This window comes from Cyanistes caeruleus, chromosome 2 (genome assembly GCF_971803275.1).
Source record: "Cyanistes caeruleus chromosome 2, bCyaCae1.hap1.1, whole genome shotgun sequence".
NCBI classification, from domain to species: Eukaryota; Metazoa; Chordata; class Aves; order Passeriformes; family Paridae; genus Cyanistes; species Cyanistes caeruleus.
The window spans coordinates 107,159,396-107,174,800 of NC_141702.1; the positions used below are offsets into that span (position 1 = coordinate 107,159,396).

Here is a 15,405-nt window from a genome sequence, read left to right on the forward strand (position 1 = left end):
TGTGCGAATTATATCGGCAGTAATAAATAAGCAATTGTTTCTTCGCTTATTTTTCCCTCGGGTCTTTCTCCTTTCTTTTACAGTCTCTCTTTCTTTTTTTTATCTATTATTTTATTATTTTTTTTTATTTCTCCCCCCCCCTTTTTTTTTTTTTTTTTTTTTTTTTGTCTTCTTCTTTTCCCTTTCTCTTCCCCCCTTTTGCCGCCGCTGCTTGCTGCTGTGTGTGTGTGAGTGAGGGGGCAGGCAGGCGCTGCAGCCAGCGGCAGGCAGCGGGCAGGGAGGGATGCTCGCGAGGTGGGATCCCCGCGCGGCGGCTCTCCGCGGACACCTGTAGGGATCGCTCTGGCACGCACGGCGGCCGCGCACACACTCACTCACTCACTCACTCAGTCACACCGCGTCCTTGCCTGGCTCCCCCCACCCTCCTCCCCACCCCTGCTAGACGCCACGGGCTCCTGGCACCCTCCGGCTCCTGCGCCCCGCTCACAGAGGCGCAAACCCCTTCCCTTCCTTCGCCCCGCTCCTCCCAAAGCCGCGGCGCCCGCCCCGCGCACCTTGCGCCCCCCTCCCCTCCCCGCCGCGCCTCCCGCATTCCCTGCCCACCGCCCCTTCCCCCGAGGGCCAGCCCAGCCCCAAGCACCCCGTCTCCACAAACCTCCCCTTCCCCCGCTCCTCACCCCATCACCCCCTTCCTCCGTGTCATTGTCCCCGGGCACGCACGCCGTGTCTCACACCGCCGGCCAGCGCCCGGCTGGCTCCCCGCGCCCCCCACGCACCCCAAATCCGCTCCATCACCGCCTCCTTCCCCTCGGCCGCCCGCGGGTCCCCTCCCGCCCTGGTGGCAGCTCCGGGCCCCGTCCGGAGCGCAGCCCCGCGGCGGCGCGCAGGGAGCAGCGGCGGGGCCGCTCCCGCTCGGGCGGGCGCGGGCAGCGGGCGCCGCCGCCCCGTCGGGCCGCGCAGGGCGGAGCTGTTCCGGGTGCTGAAACAGGAGCGGCCGCTCGGCGCGGTGCCGCAAGCCAGCGGGCCCCTGCCCCCGGCCACCGCCGCGCCCGGGATGGCCTTTGGGGAGCGGGGCTGCGGGGGCTCCCGCCGCCGACCCTCCCGGGAGCTGCCGGAAAATCCCTGGGCTGGTAGCGGCGTTGCCGGAGGTGGCTCCCGCCGAGGGACGGGGAGGGCGTGGAGGAAACCTGGGGTCTGCCTGCTGCCGGTGGGCACGGCTGGCCCCTGCCCGCGAAGTTTGGGGGTTCTCCTCTCCTCCCTTTTGCTGCTCTTGCCCGCCTCACGTGTGGCAAATAATAAAAATAATCGTGTTGACATTTAGAGGAATGAAATTAAATATAGAGAGAGTAGGAGGTGACTTAGCAGCTCTGAACGTGTCAGGTGCAGGCAGCTGAGGTGTGTGCCTGTTTTTAAAACGTTTCTCCCTGGCAGGGTCATCTCTGCCCCCTCTCCCCGCACACACACACACACACACACACACACACACACACACACACAGACACAGACACAGACACACACCCCAGCTCAGAAGAGGGCTTGGCAGCAGCTCTGGCCATGCTATTGTGTTTGCCTAAGTGCTGCTGGCAAAGAAATGTAAGGGAGGGGAAGGGGAAGCGATGAGTGAGGGAGGTGTTGGAGATCCTCTCCTCCATCAGGAGAGGTCTGCTAATACACAGCTTCCAGAAAAGATACAGCAGCTCTGGGGGAGAAGAACAGCCTCTCTGCTGAAACGTTTTGGATGTAGAGACCTCTTCAGAGGATAAGGGTGAACTGTGGCATACGCATAATTTTGAAAACAGAGGAGTTGTTCTCTCCTTGTTCTCTTAAACAAGGGCAGCTGAGTAAATATACATAAAATACTGCAACCCATTTCAGAGGACTAGCACCTGGGATTAGCTGATCTGCATTGTGAATAATGTCAACATCAGAGCTGGCTTGAATTGGATTTTCCCTGCCACAGCAGAAAATATCAGCCCCAGAAGAAACCAGGTGGCAGAGAAAAAAATTTGATTTGAAATTTTTGAAAAGCCTTCTAAGAAACTATTGCAATTCTTCCTCACCCCAGGAAAAATAAACCATTAGGTGTGCCATGCATGGTGAAGCTTCTCAGGTCCTGCTGGGAGCTTAGGCCACTTTATTTTTTTGACCTGTATTAGGAACAACCAGAACTGGGCTTCATCTGTATGACTAGGACCCCATAGCTTCACAGGTGATGGTGTTTTCACAAATAAATTAAAATAAATTGTAGAATAAACACCATCTTTTCTGTTTAGCATTGTTGTTCTAGTAATAAAATGCACTACTAAAATATGTGAAAGTTTTGGAAAGGTAAGTAGTTTATGTTCAGATTATAGCATAAAAATGTAATCAAGTATAAAATAATGTTAAGATTTGTGTTTAGCACTGCAACCCATTACAATTTCTCAGTAACTCCAAGATTACAGCAGCATTTTCCTAACGTCCAACACCAGTTGAAATGAAAAAAATAATCACAAACGTTCACTATTGATCAACTTTGTGATTCAGCATGCTATTAGTTGTCATTTCTTATTATTCTGTTTCAATTCCTTGCAGATTAGAAACAAAAACAATAGAGGAAAATCACCCCCCTGGATCTTAGCCTTGGCCTTTTTCAAGCAAAGAGAAGAGGAGCTGCCAGGCTTTGCATGTCAAGTGGCCACTCGGCTGTTTGACAGCTTCTGGGTTTCAACCCCATTGGGATTGAGGCAGCTCAAGCAACCACGAGCGATGAGTCCTGTCGTCTGCTGACGCTGCTCTAGCACCATGGCAGACAGGCTGTGATATGACAAGAGGATCCATCCTAGGGAGGCGGCGTTGGGATCCATAATTGGCTTCCTGGGAAACTACAGCTGGTGGAGAGGATGTAAAAAGAGGCACGCATGTGCCAGGATATTGCTACAGCCTTGCCGAGCTGGTGGATCCACTTGGAGGAGAGTTTTGCCACCGATCTTGGGTTCTTTCCCGATTTGGTAATGTTGGCTTTGGGGAAAATTTCTGCCGACTCACCCACCCCTGGACACCTTTTGCGGAGCGTGGCCGGCCAGTGAAGAGACCCAACGGCGCCTTACCCCCACCGCGGGTCCCCTCCGGTGGCCCCTGGCACCATCTTGTGCCCAAGCCCATCCCGCGGGGCAGCTGCAGCCCCCCGCCCCGGGGAGTCTCCCACAGTGACCCCCGCACCCGGGGCGGGGGTGAGCGTGCCCGAAGCTTCCAGCGCGGCCGGCGCCCGGCAAGATTTTACCCTGTCTGCCGCCGGGGCCCCGGTGCCGCCCCCCGCCAGCCCTGCCGCCCCGCTCGCCCGCCCCAGGCCGCGCAGGATGGGGGCGGTGCTGGTGCGGCGCGGGGGCTGCCTGCTGCTCTGGCTGGCCCTACTGCTGGGCTGCTGGGCCGAGCTGGGCAGCGGGCTGGAGTTCCCGGGTGCGGAGGGCCAGTGGACCCGCTTCCCCAAGTGGAACGCCTGCTGCGAGAGCGAAATGAGCTTCAACATGAAGACGCGCAGCTCCAGCGGGCTGGTGCTCTACTTTGATGACGAGGGTTTCTGTGACTTCCTGGAGCTCATCCTCACCCAGGGAGGGCGGCTACAGCTCAGCTTCTCCATCTTCTGCGCCGAGCCTGCCACCCTGCTCTCGGACACGGCGGTCAACGACAACCTGTGGCACGCCGTTGTCATCCGCCGCCACTTCAAGAACACGACGCTGATCATCGACCGAACCGAGGCCAAGTGGGTGGAGGTGAAGTCCAAACGGCGGGACATGACTGTCTTCAGCGGGCTCTTCCTAGGAGGGCTCCCGCCGGAGCTGCGGTCGGCGACGCTAAAGCTGACGCTCTCCTCCGTCAAGGACCGGGAGCCCTTCAAGGGCTGGATAACAGACGTGCGGGTGAACTACACGCAGACGTCGCCGCTGGAGAGCCAGGAGGTGCGGCTGGATGACGAGCAGAGCCGGCTGTGCGCCAGGGACGACGTCTGCCTCAACGGGGGCGTCTGCTCGGTGCTCAACGACCAGGCCGTCTGTGACTGCTCCCAAACGGGCTTCCGAGGGAAGGACTGCAGTGAAGGTAAGGGGCCATTTCAGCTCGCCCCATTGCCCCCCATCGCTCCGTGGAGGGGACGGGTCGGAGGCCAGGCCTGCATGAGGTTTCATCTGTATGAGTGGATCTTCCTCCCTCCCCACCCTTCCCACCGTGTCCCCAGCTCCCCTCTTCCCCACCTTCTCCTCCATGTCTTCCGTGTGTCTCTGTGGCCAACCATGGTGCCATCACTCTTCTGTTCTCTGCGAGGCTGGGTGAGAGGAGGAAGAGGATGTTATCTGAGCATCTTCCGGAGGCGGGCTGGGATTTCGGGTTGTTCTGGGTAAAGGAGAGATGGGTGCTGGGTACCAGGTGTCACCCAGATGGCAGGGGGTGGCTGGAACCATGCTCGGTGGGAGCTGAGGGAGGGGATGTGCATGCCTATCACAAGCAGCTGGTGGTAATTAACTTGGGGAGCAGGGAAAGTGATGCTGGGAATAATTTCAGTGGATTGAGTGCAAAGATGACCTGGGTTTGGTTTTGTAGGGTAGAGGAGACCCAGAGTCCACTTTGTATTTGCCTCTGCTATGTCATTGAAATAAAATCAGTGATTTATTTGTGAATTCCTTAAATTGTGGCCGGGGAACAAGGGGATTAAACAGAGGATTATGTTTTTACATGGATGTGAATAGTACTGCTTTGCAACATATTTAGCAATTCACCATGCCAGTTAGACAGGGAGAACACAAAAGGGCAAAGGGGAAGTACGTACTCCAAGACCGCAAAATGACTGAATAGTTTTACCAAGGAAGAGGGAACCTAGAAAAACAGCAGTTTCCTTAATCCATCTACAAATAAATCACTGGGTAAAATATGATTCATATTCAGTGCCCATTGTTTTTGGCAAATGGAAAGAATGTGAACGTTTACTTTGCAGATGCATGCAGGACTCTTGTTTTTATTATTTTGTTAGTAAATGTACCATTGCTTGCAGCTCCTTAGGCATAGAAATTACATATGTTGTGTATCTAGAACAGGATGTGAAGGTGTATAAATGAAATAAGAGCGAATGTATCAAGGGAAAATACGATTATCATGTCAAAATTGGAGAGCAGAGACCTAAGTTTAAAATGTAAAAGGTAAATATGAATAAGATATTATCAAGGCCAAATTAAGATTTTCACTGAGTGGCTGCATGACATTTATGGCTGAATAATTTGCCTTTAGCATTTCTATCAGATTTCACTCATTATAAGAAAGAAAACATCATTTGTGACTGTGCTTTATTATGTAACACCTTCTATCCTTAGTGTCAATACTCAAAATGCTACAGTCATTCTGCATCCTGTTTACTTTATCAGCTGTTTATCTCTCATCTGCCATTTGTGAAAAATTCAAACCTTATTAACACTTTAAATAATATTTTGTAGGAGCAAATAACAGTTTCAGAAAATTAGTCATTTGTACTTTCAATTGCACCCATTCCCAGAAACTGTAAAATTAAATATCTTTTATATTAGGTAAAACATCTCAATTGATTTAGTTTTTGGCTATCAGTTTTTATGATATGATAGTACATAATCTATAGGTGTATGGACAATACTGAGTTGCCTTACCATCTCTGAGTTAGGCCCTATTGTAAAGAAAAAGAAAATTATGATGGTGCAGCAGCTTTGCTAAAGCAATAATGGTAATTTAAGTACTATTAATACTATTATACATTTATATGCCCTTTACACTAAAACATAGTTTAGTTATTTGAAGTTATTTTGCACACATAATACTTATGTGAAAGAGTTCACATAATTGCATGTAATATCACTCAGATAAATTATTGCCTTTACATAATAATAGGTTCACTGGCTATTTTTAAGGAACATTTTTATGTTTGGATCAAATGTTAGTGAAATACATATCTATATTTATATTTAGTGAACATTGTATGGAGCCTTTAAGAAGAAGACACTCAAAATAACATTTAGAATCCCCCTCCAAATTCAGGTAAAGTGCTGACTTCATTTAAATGTTAGGGATTTTACATTTGACATAGGTGGGATCAAAATTCTCCTCACGTGTCCCTTGACTGCAAAGAAGCCTTATAAAATAATACCAAGACTTACAATTTTAGCAGAAAATATTCAGATTCTGATTTAATTTGAAACAGGAGGCAACATTTGCCCTGACAACAACAGAAATTAAACTAACATTGCAGTTTATACCTGTTAATTGAGAAAAGGTAGCAACTGACAGTTCTGTCAGTGAAGTTTTGATTAAGGGATTAGAAGTTACTCATATGTGCCAGCAAAGATGTTGAACTATTATAAATTATTTTATAATTATTCTAAGAAACAGAAAAGGCAGAAGGACAAGTAAAGCCTTTAGATCTGCCAAGAAAGGAAACTTGGCTTCTTCTCTTTAGTTTTTTGTAGCCAACATAGACATTAAGCTGTTGAACTTTGGTCTTTTGTTCCCAGAATGTGTAAATTTCCCACAAGCCGTAGAAAGACATTGCCATTGCTAAGGGATCATCTCAGGCTGCAATTATCTGAAGGGTTTTTTTGAGTCTTCACTCCTACCCTTGTTTTGTTTTTTGTTTAAAAATTATTTTAGATAGAAGAAAACCCCAACTTTTCATTTTTATCTGAAATTCTAGCCATGTGTTCCAGTTGATACCTTTTCTTTAAAGGTGAAAGATGGTCATTAAATTCTATTTTCCTTGAATTTTTTAAATTTGTATTTTTATTTTTTTTTTTTTTTTGGCTTGGATTTGTTGTTGTTCAGTATCTCTGCTGTCTGGTAAAAACACAGAGCTCCTCAGTGTAATGAGGAATGCAGGAATTAAGATCAACAACAATAAACAAAACGTTTTCAAAATTTTCTACCCTGACTTGCATGTTTAGGAATTAAAAAGTAATAGATTTAGAGTCAAAGTTTCATGTCTTAAGCTGCCATTTTAAACACAAGTTCACTTATTTTCAGGAGAAAATCTGATGGGTTATTTTTCCCAGATTTTCATCTTTGAGAAGCTTATTAATGATCCCTGAAGTAATTTTTTTTTTTCTTGTAAGAATGAAGTTCCATGAAGTTTTGGGTTGGGTTTTATTGTTTTGTTTTGGTTTTTTGTTTGTTTTTTTTGTTGTTGTTTTTTAAACCCATAGTAATATAAATTATTTCCAATGGGCTTAACTGCTTTTATACCTAAATCAGGAGTAGCTTCATTTATGTTTTCTGAACTGCACCACTGTGAGATCAGTGCAAGCTAGGAAAGAACCATTCAGTCATTCCTTTTGTTCCAGGAGGATCTAACTTCTCTTCAGTGGGAGCACTGGCATAAATCACAGAAAAAGGACTGGAATTTTTGCTTAAATTTACAAGGATGTGTAGTCCATAGCAAAGAAAAATATGATCTCTGGCAGTTCTCTGTTTGAAAGGCCCATGAGTAAAAACACTACAAGAGCCTTCTAAAACAGAAAATAAAATCTGTACTTTGTACTGAAGGAGGCAAGGTTATGTTATTCCACATAATAATAGTGACTCAGTAGAAGGAAAAATACACAAAATTATAATGAATTTTATTAGGAATATGACTAGCATTGAAATAAACCCTGACTGCCATATCAATTTTCTGATAGGTTTTTTGACATATATTTCAATCTTCTATTCAGTGAAAATTACAATATTGAAAGTACTCAAATTGGTGTGGCTTGATTCTATGGTAAAGGTTTTTATTAAAAAGACCAACTTTAAAGTCAGATTTTTAGTGCATTAAGTCAAGGTCCTGGAAGGTAAGGAAAATACATGGTTCGTATCTGTGAACCTCCATATTACTCTTCTAATTTTGCTCCTTTAAAAAATTTCAAAGCAACAACAACAAAAAATTTACCTATTAAATAATTAAAATAGTGACCTCTGGATTTTAGACAAAAAAAAAAAAAAGTATCATTTTCCTGTCATCCTCATTTATATAAAAACAGCCTTGTCCACTATCTGAGAAAGTAAACAGGTAGCTCTAAAAGAGGTAGTAAAATACACGTGATGCATTGAGTTGGGGGAAGTTACTCACTGATGCTAACTTCTGGTCACTCCATGCCCTTTTCCTTTTCTACATCTCTAATGGTTTGAAAAAGTTACAGACAGGGTTCTTTATCTTTTTAGCATATAGCTTCCCTACTTCCCTCAATATTAGCATCTGTACAGACAAGTGCTCTGTGACTCCAAACTATTCCTGTTTATAACATGTGTTTTAGCTGTTCTACCGAGTTTCTGGTTCGTGAGAAAAATGAGGACTGTTCAGGCAGCTGTTCACTGTAAGAGATACTCATCCTTGTCAGATATTCAGAAGTTGATGCCAGCTATGGTTTGAACTGTGAAAGTGATTTTTGAGGAAGTCAGTTCCAGATGTCTCAGCCTAGCCAGCATTTAGATTTGTTTGTTTGGGTTCTGAATATACTACATCAGTCTTTGTTGTATTTCCTTTTGCATGTTATCTTTTTTTTAAAAAATCCAATATTTATATCTCCTTGAAATTTTTGATATCTTCATCCGTTTTGTTCTCTTTATGCCTTGAATGAAACATTTGAACTTCTTTTGGCATTAGTTATCTATTGCAAGTTGTGTGTTTGAGTGTGATGTTGAACTCATTGCCTACAGTCAGTCTTAGCAGAGTAGTCACCATGGTCTTTATCCCTCCTGAGTCCTAGCTAAATGTACTTTGGACTAGTAAATACTGTGAACAAAACTTGCCTTTTTGATTTACGCTTTGGAATCTTTATCTAGATGATCTCTATTTCTTCTGCATGCTGAATTTCTTGTCAGTGCCAGTGGCCACTGGGGTGATGTTGGTTTAGAAGGAGGGCTAGAAATGCAGCAGAGATTGTACTGAGGTTCTGCATATGTACAAACTATGTTGATAATTTAACAATCATTATTTCACTTTATTTATTTTTTTTAAATGGTGAGTTTGTTGCAGAGTAGAATCTTGACAGCAGATAGTCAAGTAATGAAAAATTCGTTCTTCACTGGGTTGCATCTGTTACATTCACATTTAGTCATATGAACACCCAACCCTTATGTCAGTTTAAAGCACAATTTTGCATCATTTTCTTAATGAAATTTGATATAGTATTTTGTTTGGCAGGATTCAGCATTATTTTGTATTGATTTCAATATCTGACTCATGTAAAATCACAGGAATTTAAATACTATTTCACTGGTAATTAGGAGTTGGCAGTCTGTTTTATATTATCTTCTAAGGAGGTTTTTTGTTGAGTATTACTAATCCTTTCAAAATGCTGATATTGAAATACTTAGAGCCTAGATCTTGGTACTCCAGGTAAATAATAATTTAAATAGTGATGTTGTTGTTTCCCTTTGGGCCTAGTTAAGGTCCTTGTTAAATTTATATTTTATATTTTATATATTGTGAATTATAGACAGCTAATATACTAGAAGAATTTATATCTAGCACCATAGGACCTTGTGTCAGATTGGTCAGATTCATTCAGAATTTCAAAATAATATATATTAAAATTGCCAATGTTTTGATATAATTGCACTTAATCTTTTGTCTCAGCTGAGGGCTGGCTCCCTGGTATTTTAACAGCAGATGCTAGCCATGCATTTGTGGGATTTTTACCCCATCATCATTACTGACCTGATGGACAAGAATGGGGAAACAGGCAATTAAAAATGAGTTTCTGATAGAAATAGCTTTATGTAGAGGCTAACATTAACATTTGCAGGTTGGAGGGTTCATGCTTCTTTTAGTAAACATATTAAAATTGGTTGGTAATGTGAAAAAGAAAGCTTCATCTCTCTATTCACTATCTGTCTTGGTGAATTTAATATGATGTTATATCTATCAGAAAGCTTGGTGTTCCTTTTAGAAAACATGCAACCATACCAGTTTCTGGAAAAATGCTCTGTCCTGTTTGTTGTGCTGTAGTTGAAACTTGTGTACCTTCATAAACACATGATTTTCCAGAATAGTGAAGGGCATTCTGAGGTGTTGAATGCCTTTGTGAACCTGAGGACTAAATTATAGAGGCCAAATATACTACTTTCAGGGAATGTTTGGTTAGGGTGTAACAGACATACCTTTAATACTGTTGTTATATATAGAATTGACTAGCAAAGTCAGGATAAATAATCCTTTGCTGCCTTTATTTAGTTCTACGCTGATCTGGGATCATAATTTAATATTTAACAGAAGATGTGCACTTTCTTGAATGGCAGTTTCTCCTGTACCGTGGTGATGGTATCTGAGTGTATCACAAGCACTTCACCAGCCTGGATTATATTGTTGTGTATGCAGAACTCAATTTCTCAGCTCAGGTTCTCTTCCGCCAAGCTAAAAAGTGGTTGTATGTGGTGAAATCATGCAAATGTGTAGCCATTCTCCTGGATCTTGGAGTAGAATCAGTAGGATCAATGAGTGCTTCAATGAACAAAATACCTGCAGTAGCTAATGAAGTAATGAAGTAGGAAAACCCACAGGGTTTTGATAGGACGTTGCTTTCTCAGTGCCCCTGGCCAGTTCACACCGCTTTTTCAGTTTTCCTTCTAATCTGTAAAGTTAAACTACTCCATAAAGGAGCTTCTGGTAGCTCTTTTTCCTGGTCATCAGATACTTGAAAGATCAGAATTTCTATTAGGGATGTAGGAGAGGAAGACCTGAAGGTCCCTTTACTATTGTGCAACCACTTTAGTCTACAGAACTGATAATTGTTAGTTGGCTTTGAAGTTGCAGGCCTTCCTACTGCCTATCCATAGCTGAGTGTTCAGAATAGTGGGTTTTTTCTTGCTTTTTTGTCTGCCACTGACTGCCATTGTTCTGACTAGACCCTGGAAATGATGTAGCTTGTCATCTGCCAGCCACTTCTTTGACAATTCAGCTCTTCTCATGGTCACAGCAGTTCTCATCCTTTGCAATGTTACACCTGTATAAAAGTCATCCTTATTACTAGAAAAGGATCCTTATTACTGTAGAAGGATCTAGGATTTGATGTCTGAGGAGAGTGAGGAACCCTTGCTCCTAGTCAATGACCACATAATTTTTTAGTTTCATTCTCTCCCATTTTCAATGAAAAGTCTGAAGGTGAAAGTGAGGGGTAGCCTCAGTTATGCCTTGTTTGAGCTTGTCAAGAAATGAGACAAAGGTAGCTGGCAGCTGTCTGCAAGAACAGGATTCTGTGATAAAATTTTAGATTTCTTTAATGCTATGGTATTAGGTATTAGGAACCTAAAATTACTCAGTTATGTCCTAAGAAGCAGCAGATTTGGCATCTTTTAGATATCTGAAAAAAATTGTGGTCTGTTTTCATTTTCCACTGCAGTCAGTTTGAAGTCCCATTGACTCAAGTTTGGAATTAGGGCAAACCTAATAACCTGCTGATTCTGAACTTATTATTCAAGTAGGAATATGAAAACAGAGAGAACTAGGGCAAATTTAATAACCTGCTGATTCTGCCTGTAGTATTCATCTGGGAATGTCTATAGAGAAAATACTTTTAATAAATTCTAATATTTATTACCATGATCATCATCATTATAATTACTCATTAATTTAATATGTGCCTTATGAACCATGCTGGAAGAGTGATGTGACTAATTTTGTCTTACATTTAAGACTCTCTATGATTTGAGGGAAAACCTGGTTTCCCAAACAAATGGATGGTGCATTCACTGGAATCACATGTGCAGTTGCTGCCACTACAAACTGTGAAAGAGTGGATTTTTTTCTATGGAACTGTTACATCCCAACAATGCTGCACAGGTGTGCAAGTCACAGATTCTTTTCAGACTGTGCCATATTGCACAAGGTCTTGAAATGAGAACATTTGACTTTTTGATTTTGTCTAGAGAAAGGGCTCTGCATTGCTTAAAGGCAGAGAAAATTGATTGATTCTTCCCACAGTGCTGTCTTTTTGTAATTAAGTGGATGTGTACAGCCATTAAGGAGGTCACTGGCATTACCCTATGCACCTAGAGATGCATATCAAAGTTCCAAAGTTTCTGAATTACATCTTAGTTTCCGATGCAAGAATGACCTTCTTGTGCATCTTCTTTCTCTTTCGTGCTTTTTAACTTTAACAAAAAACATTTAAAAATGGCGTTTTTGTCAAGGGAGGTATTTCTATTAAGAAAAGATTCCTTAAGAAAGATTGCATGTATGTAATATAAATTATATGTGCTTCCTTTTGAATAAGTGTCTAGAAAATCACAGAATTAATGACTAGGCATGGAGAGAAGATCTGTATCTCAATATTGTCATTTTCTTTAGAAGCTTCTCCTGATTCTTCTTTGTTTCCAAAGGTGACAGCAGGAATCTTTGCATATATATCAGCATTTGTGCAATGGGTGTCTAGGGCACAGCCACAATGAGTATCTTTAGAATGAATTATGGGGCCCTAGTGCTAGGAAAAAAAGTGCTCTTCAGCCTTAAAGATGTTATCTTTCCTGATTCTGTGTCATGCAAGTGTGATAAATGTGATATAAAAAATTTGGATTCCACTGGTTGTTGCACAGCAGCGGGCTTACTTTTTACATTTGAAAAATTATTTGTGCATTGTACATTTGTAAAACCAGATTCTTGACCTGCAAGGTCCAGGGACAGAGTCAGAGAGGTAGGTGAGATAAGGCAGCTCCTTTCCAGACTGCAGACACTGCTGTGTTTAAGCACAGTGATCTTCAGGTGATGCTCGGTGATGTCAGTCTACTGGGGTGGACTGGTGCTTCACATGACATCCTCCCTTAGAAAAAACAGTGGAATCTCTACAGGAAGTTTCCAGGAATGTTGGTTCTGACAGAGAGATTACTAGCGTTGTGCATTTTGAATTTTTTTCCATTTTTCCTCATCAGAGGGGAGACAGGTGAAAATGGAATTTGGAAACACATAGCTATAAGTCACTTAATTCTTAAGTCTATTTTGGGGTGATATAGGAAAGTCTTGTAAACAGGTTTTTTAAGAACAAATCAATGCCCTTCTTCCACATCCTTCTCATATGAATGTTGCTCAACTTCTCAGGAGCTGATTCTCTGTGATTTTTATTTTCTTTTTCCATGATATTGCAGAAAAATAATGTCTGTAATATTATCACATTGCAAAGAACCTGGGAGGGTTTTATTCTGAACCCATAGTTTTTCAGAGATAAATTATGGACTGTCGTTCGACATTAACAAAAGATTTGTCTGGTTTAGTTAAGAATGTTAAGAATTTACTGAAGAATTCTGAATATAGATCTCACATTCTTACATAAAACATTCCTGACTTAAGTGTTATAAGGAAAACATCAGCATTTTCCCAGTAGTTCATCAGAAGAAAATATATTCAAATTACATTTTGTTTGTTGGCCCAAATCTTCACTACTTTCCTGTGAACAATGTATCTGTTATTGTAGTTTCCAGGAATTTCCTTGGGGGTTTTCTTGTCACTGTTCTTGGTCCAAAGTACTTGAGGGACCAGCTAGGATTGAAGTTAGCCTTGAACTTGTTCTTTTTTTCCCCCTGCATCAGTTGAACAACTGAGTGGAATTATAGGAAGTTGTGCATTAATAATAAGCAGAACAGCACAGGTTTTGTTTTGTTTTCCACTTTACAAATTTTGAAACTCAAAATGTAACAAATAATGTATCAGGTTTGAAGTTCTGAGTTCTGAATATTTTCACACTGTTTCCTATTCAGGTTTTTATAACAAAGAAAATTCCTGTGACAGAAAAAAGTTCAAGTGATAAAAGTTTTGACCTGCTATTCCTGCAAATCCCCTGATAACCACAATTCATCTTGGCATCCAGAGGCTTTACCTATTGTCCTAGTATTGGTTGGATCCCATTCTCCTTTTTTCATTTGGCTCTCATTTATAAGTCTTTCTTGCACATTATAAATACCTACACCACCCAAGTTTGCTATTCAGGCACATATTACCCATTGTGATACTGTGAGTCATGCTGGTAGATTTTGTAAACCTTAAACTATGAAAGCATCCACAGTGATGCAAGAGAAAAAAGAAATTCCTCCTAATTTCTCCCCTATTTTAAAAAAAAGAAAAAATGAATACAAACAGAAACATTCATTGCAGTCTAAGTTAATGGCACCACAGGAATTCAGAAGCAAAGCTGCCTGCAGTGAGTGGTGGCTTTCATCTCTTTTCTTTCTTGTGCTTAAGCATGGAATTTGTCTCTCCATTTTATTCACATTTGCATTAAAAATAATAAAACACAGTTAGTGATGCTGTATCTATTGTGATAGAGGTACATCAAACTCAAAAGCATGCCTCTAAGAGCTTAGAAATATTTAGATATTTTGATTTTGCACTTTAATTTGGGCACATTGCTGCTTCCATAGCCTAAATATATAAAGTGAGGTGGGTATAGGTTTTGATGTTACTCAGCTTTGCTCTTCCATAGCTTTCTCATCAGAAATCTGACAAACAGTACAAGAGTATGTCTTGGAAACTTGTTTTTTGCCCAGTCTGAGCTCTCAGTGACTTAAACTAAGCTTTCAGTCGTTGAAGAATGCAGAAAGAGATACTAAGGAAGTTAGTACCCAAAGGAGTTGGAAGAGAAAAATATTCTTAGAAAATATTATATACATAAAACATATATTATTTATATATACATAAATATATAAAAATGAATATATAAATATATAATAATAAATCTTATATATAGCTACAGTTATTAGAAATTATATCTATTGTTCTGTACAATATTTCTAAACTATTTTGCTTTTGTAGGTTTTCCACATTCAGTAGTAGCTCTGCCAATTGCTGTAATAAAATAATTTGTTGCAGTTCTCCTTTCTCATCTGTTTAGATCAGGGCTGATGTCTCGAAGCTGAAATGTTAAGCCATTGTAAAATAAGAGTAAAGTAAGAATCAGGTCCTCTGATTAGGAAAAAAAAAAAATCAACTGTATTAATATTAAAACACTCCAAAATGTCAAGAAACAAGCAGGCTTAATCTTGCTCACTACTATGTAATACTGCTACTTTGCAATTTTGATGGAAGTTCCCTTTTCCATTTGAATGTATAGATGTGTAGAATGTATATTCTATACATAGATGTATAGAAACATCTTGCCAGCACAAAAATGATTAGTGGGAAGCTTTGCCTGCTTGTCTCTCACACCTGTAGGTTGCAACAACAACTTTTTCCACTCTTCGGTTCCTCTCTTTCGTAGAGGCATAGAAAGAACTTGCAGTGGCATTTTCCCTTACAAAATTATGAATTAATGCATAAAAAAGTTGAATATTTTTACCCCTCTCTGACCCCCATTGATTAGATGACCTATTCTGTACTGAAATGCTTGCCCTTTGAAAATAGATTGTCAAGTATTTTTGTCATCCACGTGTTTGAAACAATTTTTGCACTCCTTTGGT

At 41.5% G+C, this 15,405-nt stretch overlaps 1 protein-coding gene across 42 annotated transcripts in view; it reads left to right on the plus strand.

Moving 5' to 3' along the window:
- Positions 1 to 3,075: 3,075 nt before the first annotated feature.
- The window catches only part of NRXN1 (neurexin 1), a 671,062-nt gene continuing 658,732 nt past the window's right edge, over positions 3,076 to 15,405 (plus strand). For 19 of the 42 annotated variants that reach the window (XM_086878947.1, XM_086878949.1, XM_086878966.1 and 16 more), the window contains exon 1: positions 3,221 to 4,077. In XM_086878947.1, coding sequence (XP_086735073.1) covers positions 3,339 to 4,077 — 739 coding nt within the window. In that variant the 5' untranslated portion in view covers positions 3,221 to 3,338. Of the gene's footprint in view, positions 4,078 to 15,405 lie in introns of all 42 variants that reach the window. The other 23 variants (XM_023922971.2, XM_023922977.2, XM_023922978.2 and 20 more) reach the window with 4 other exon arrangements.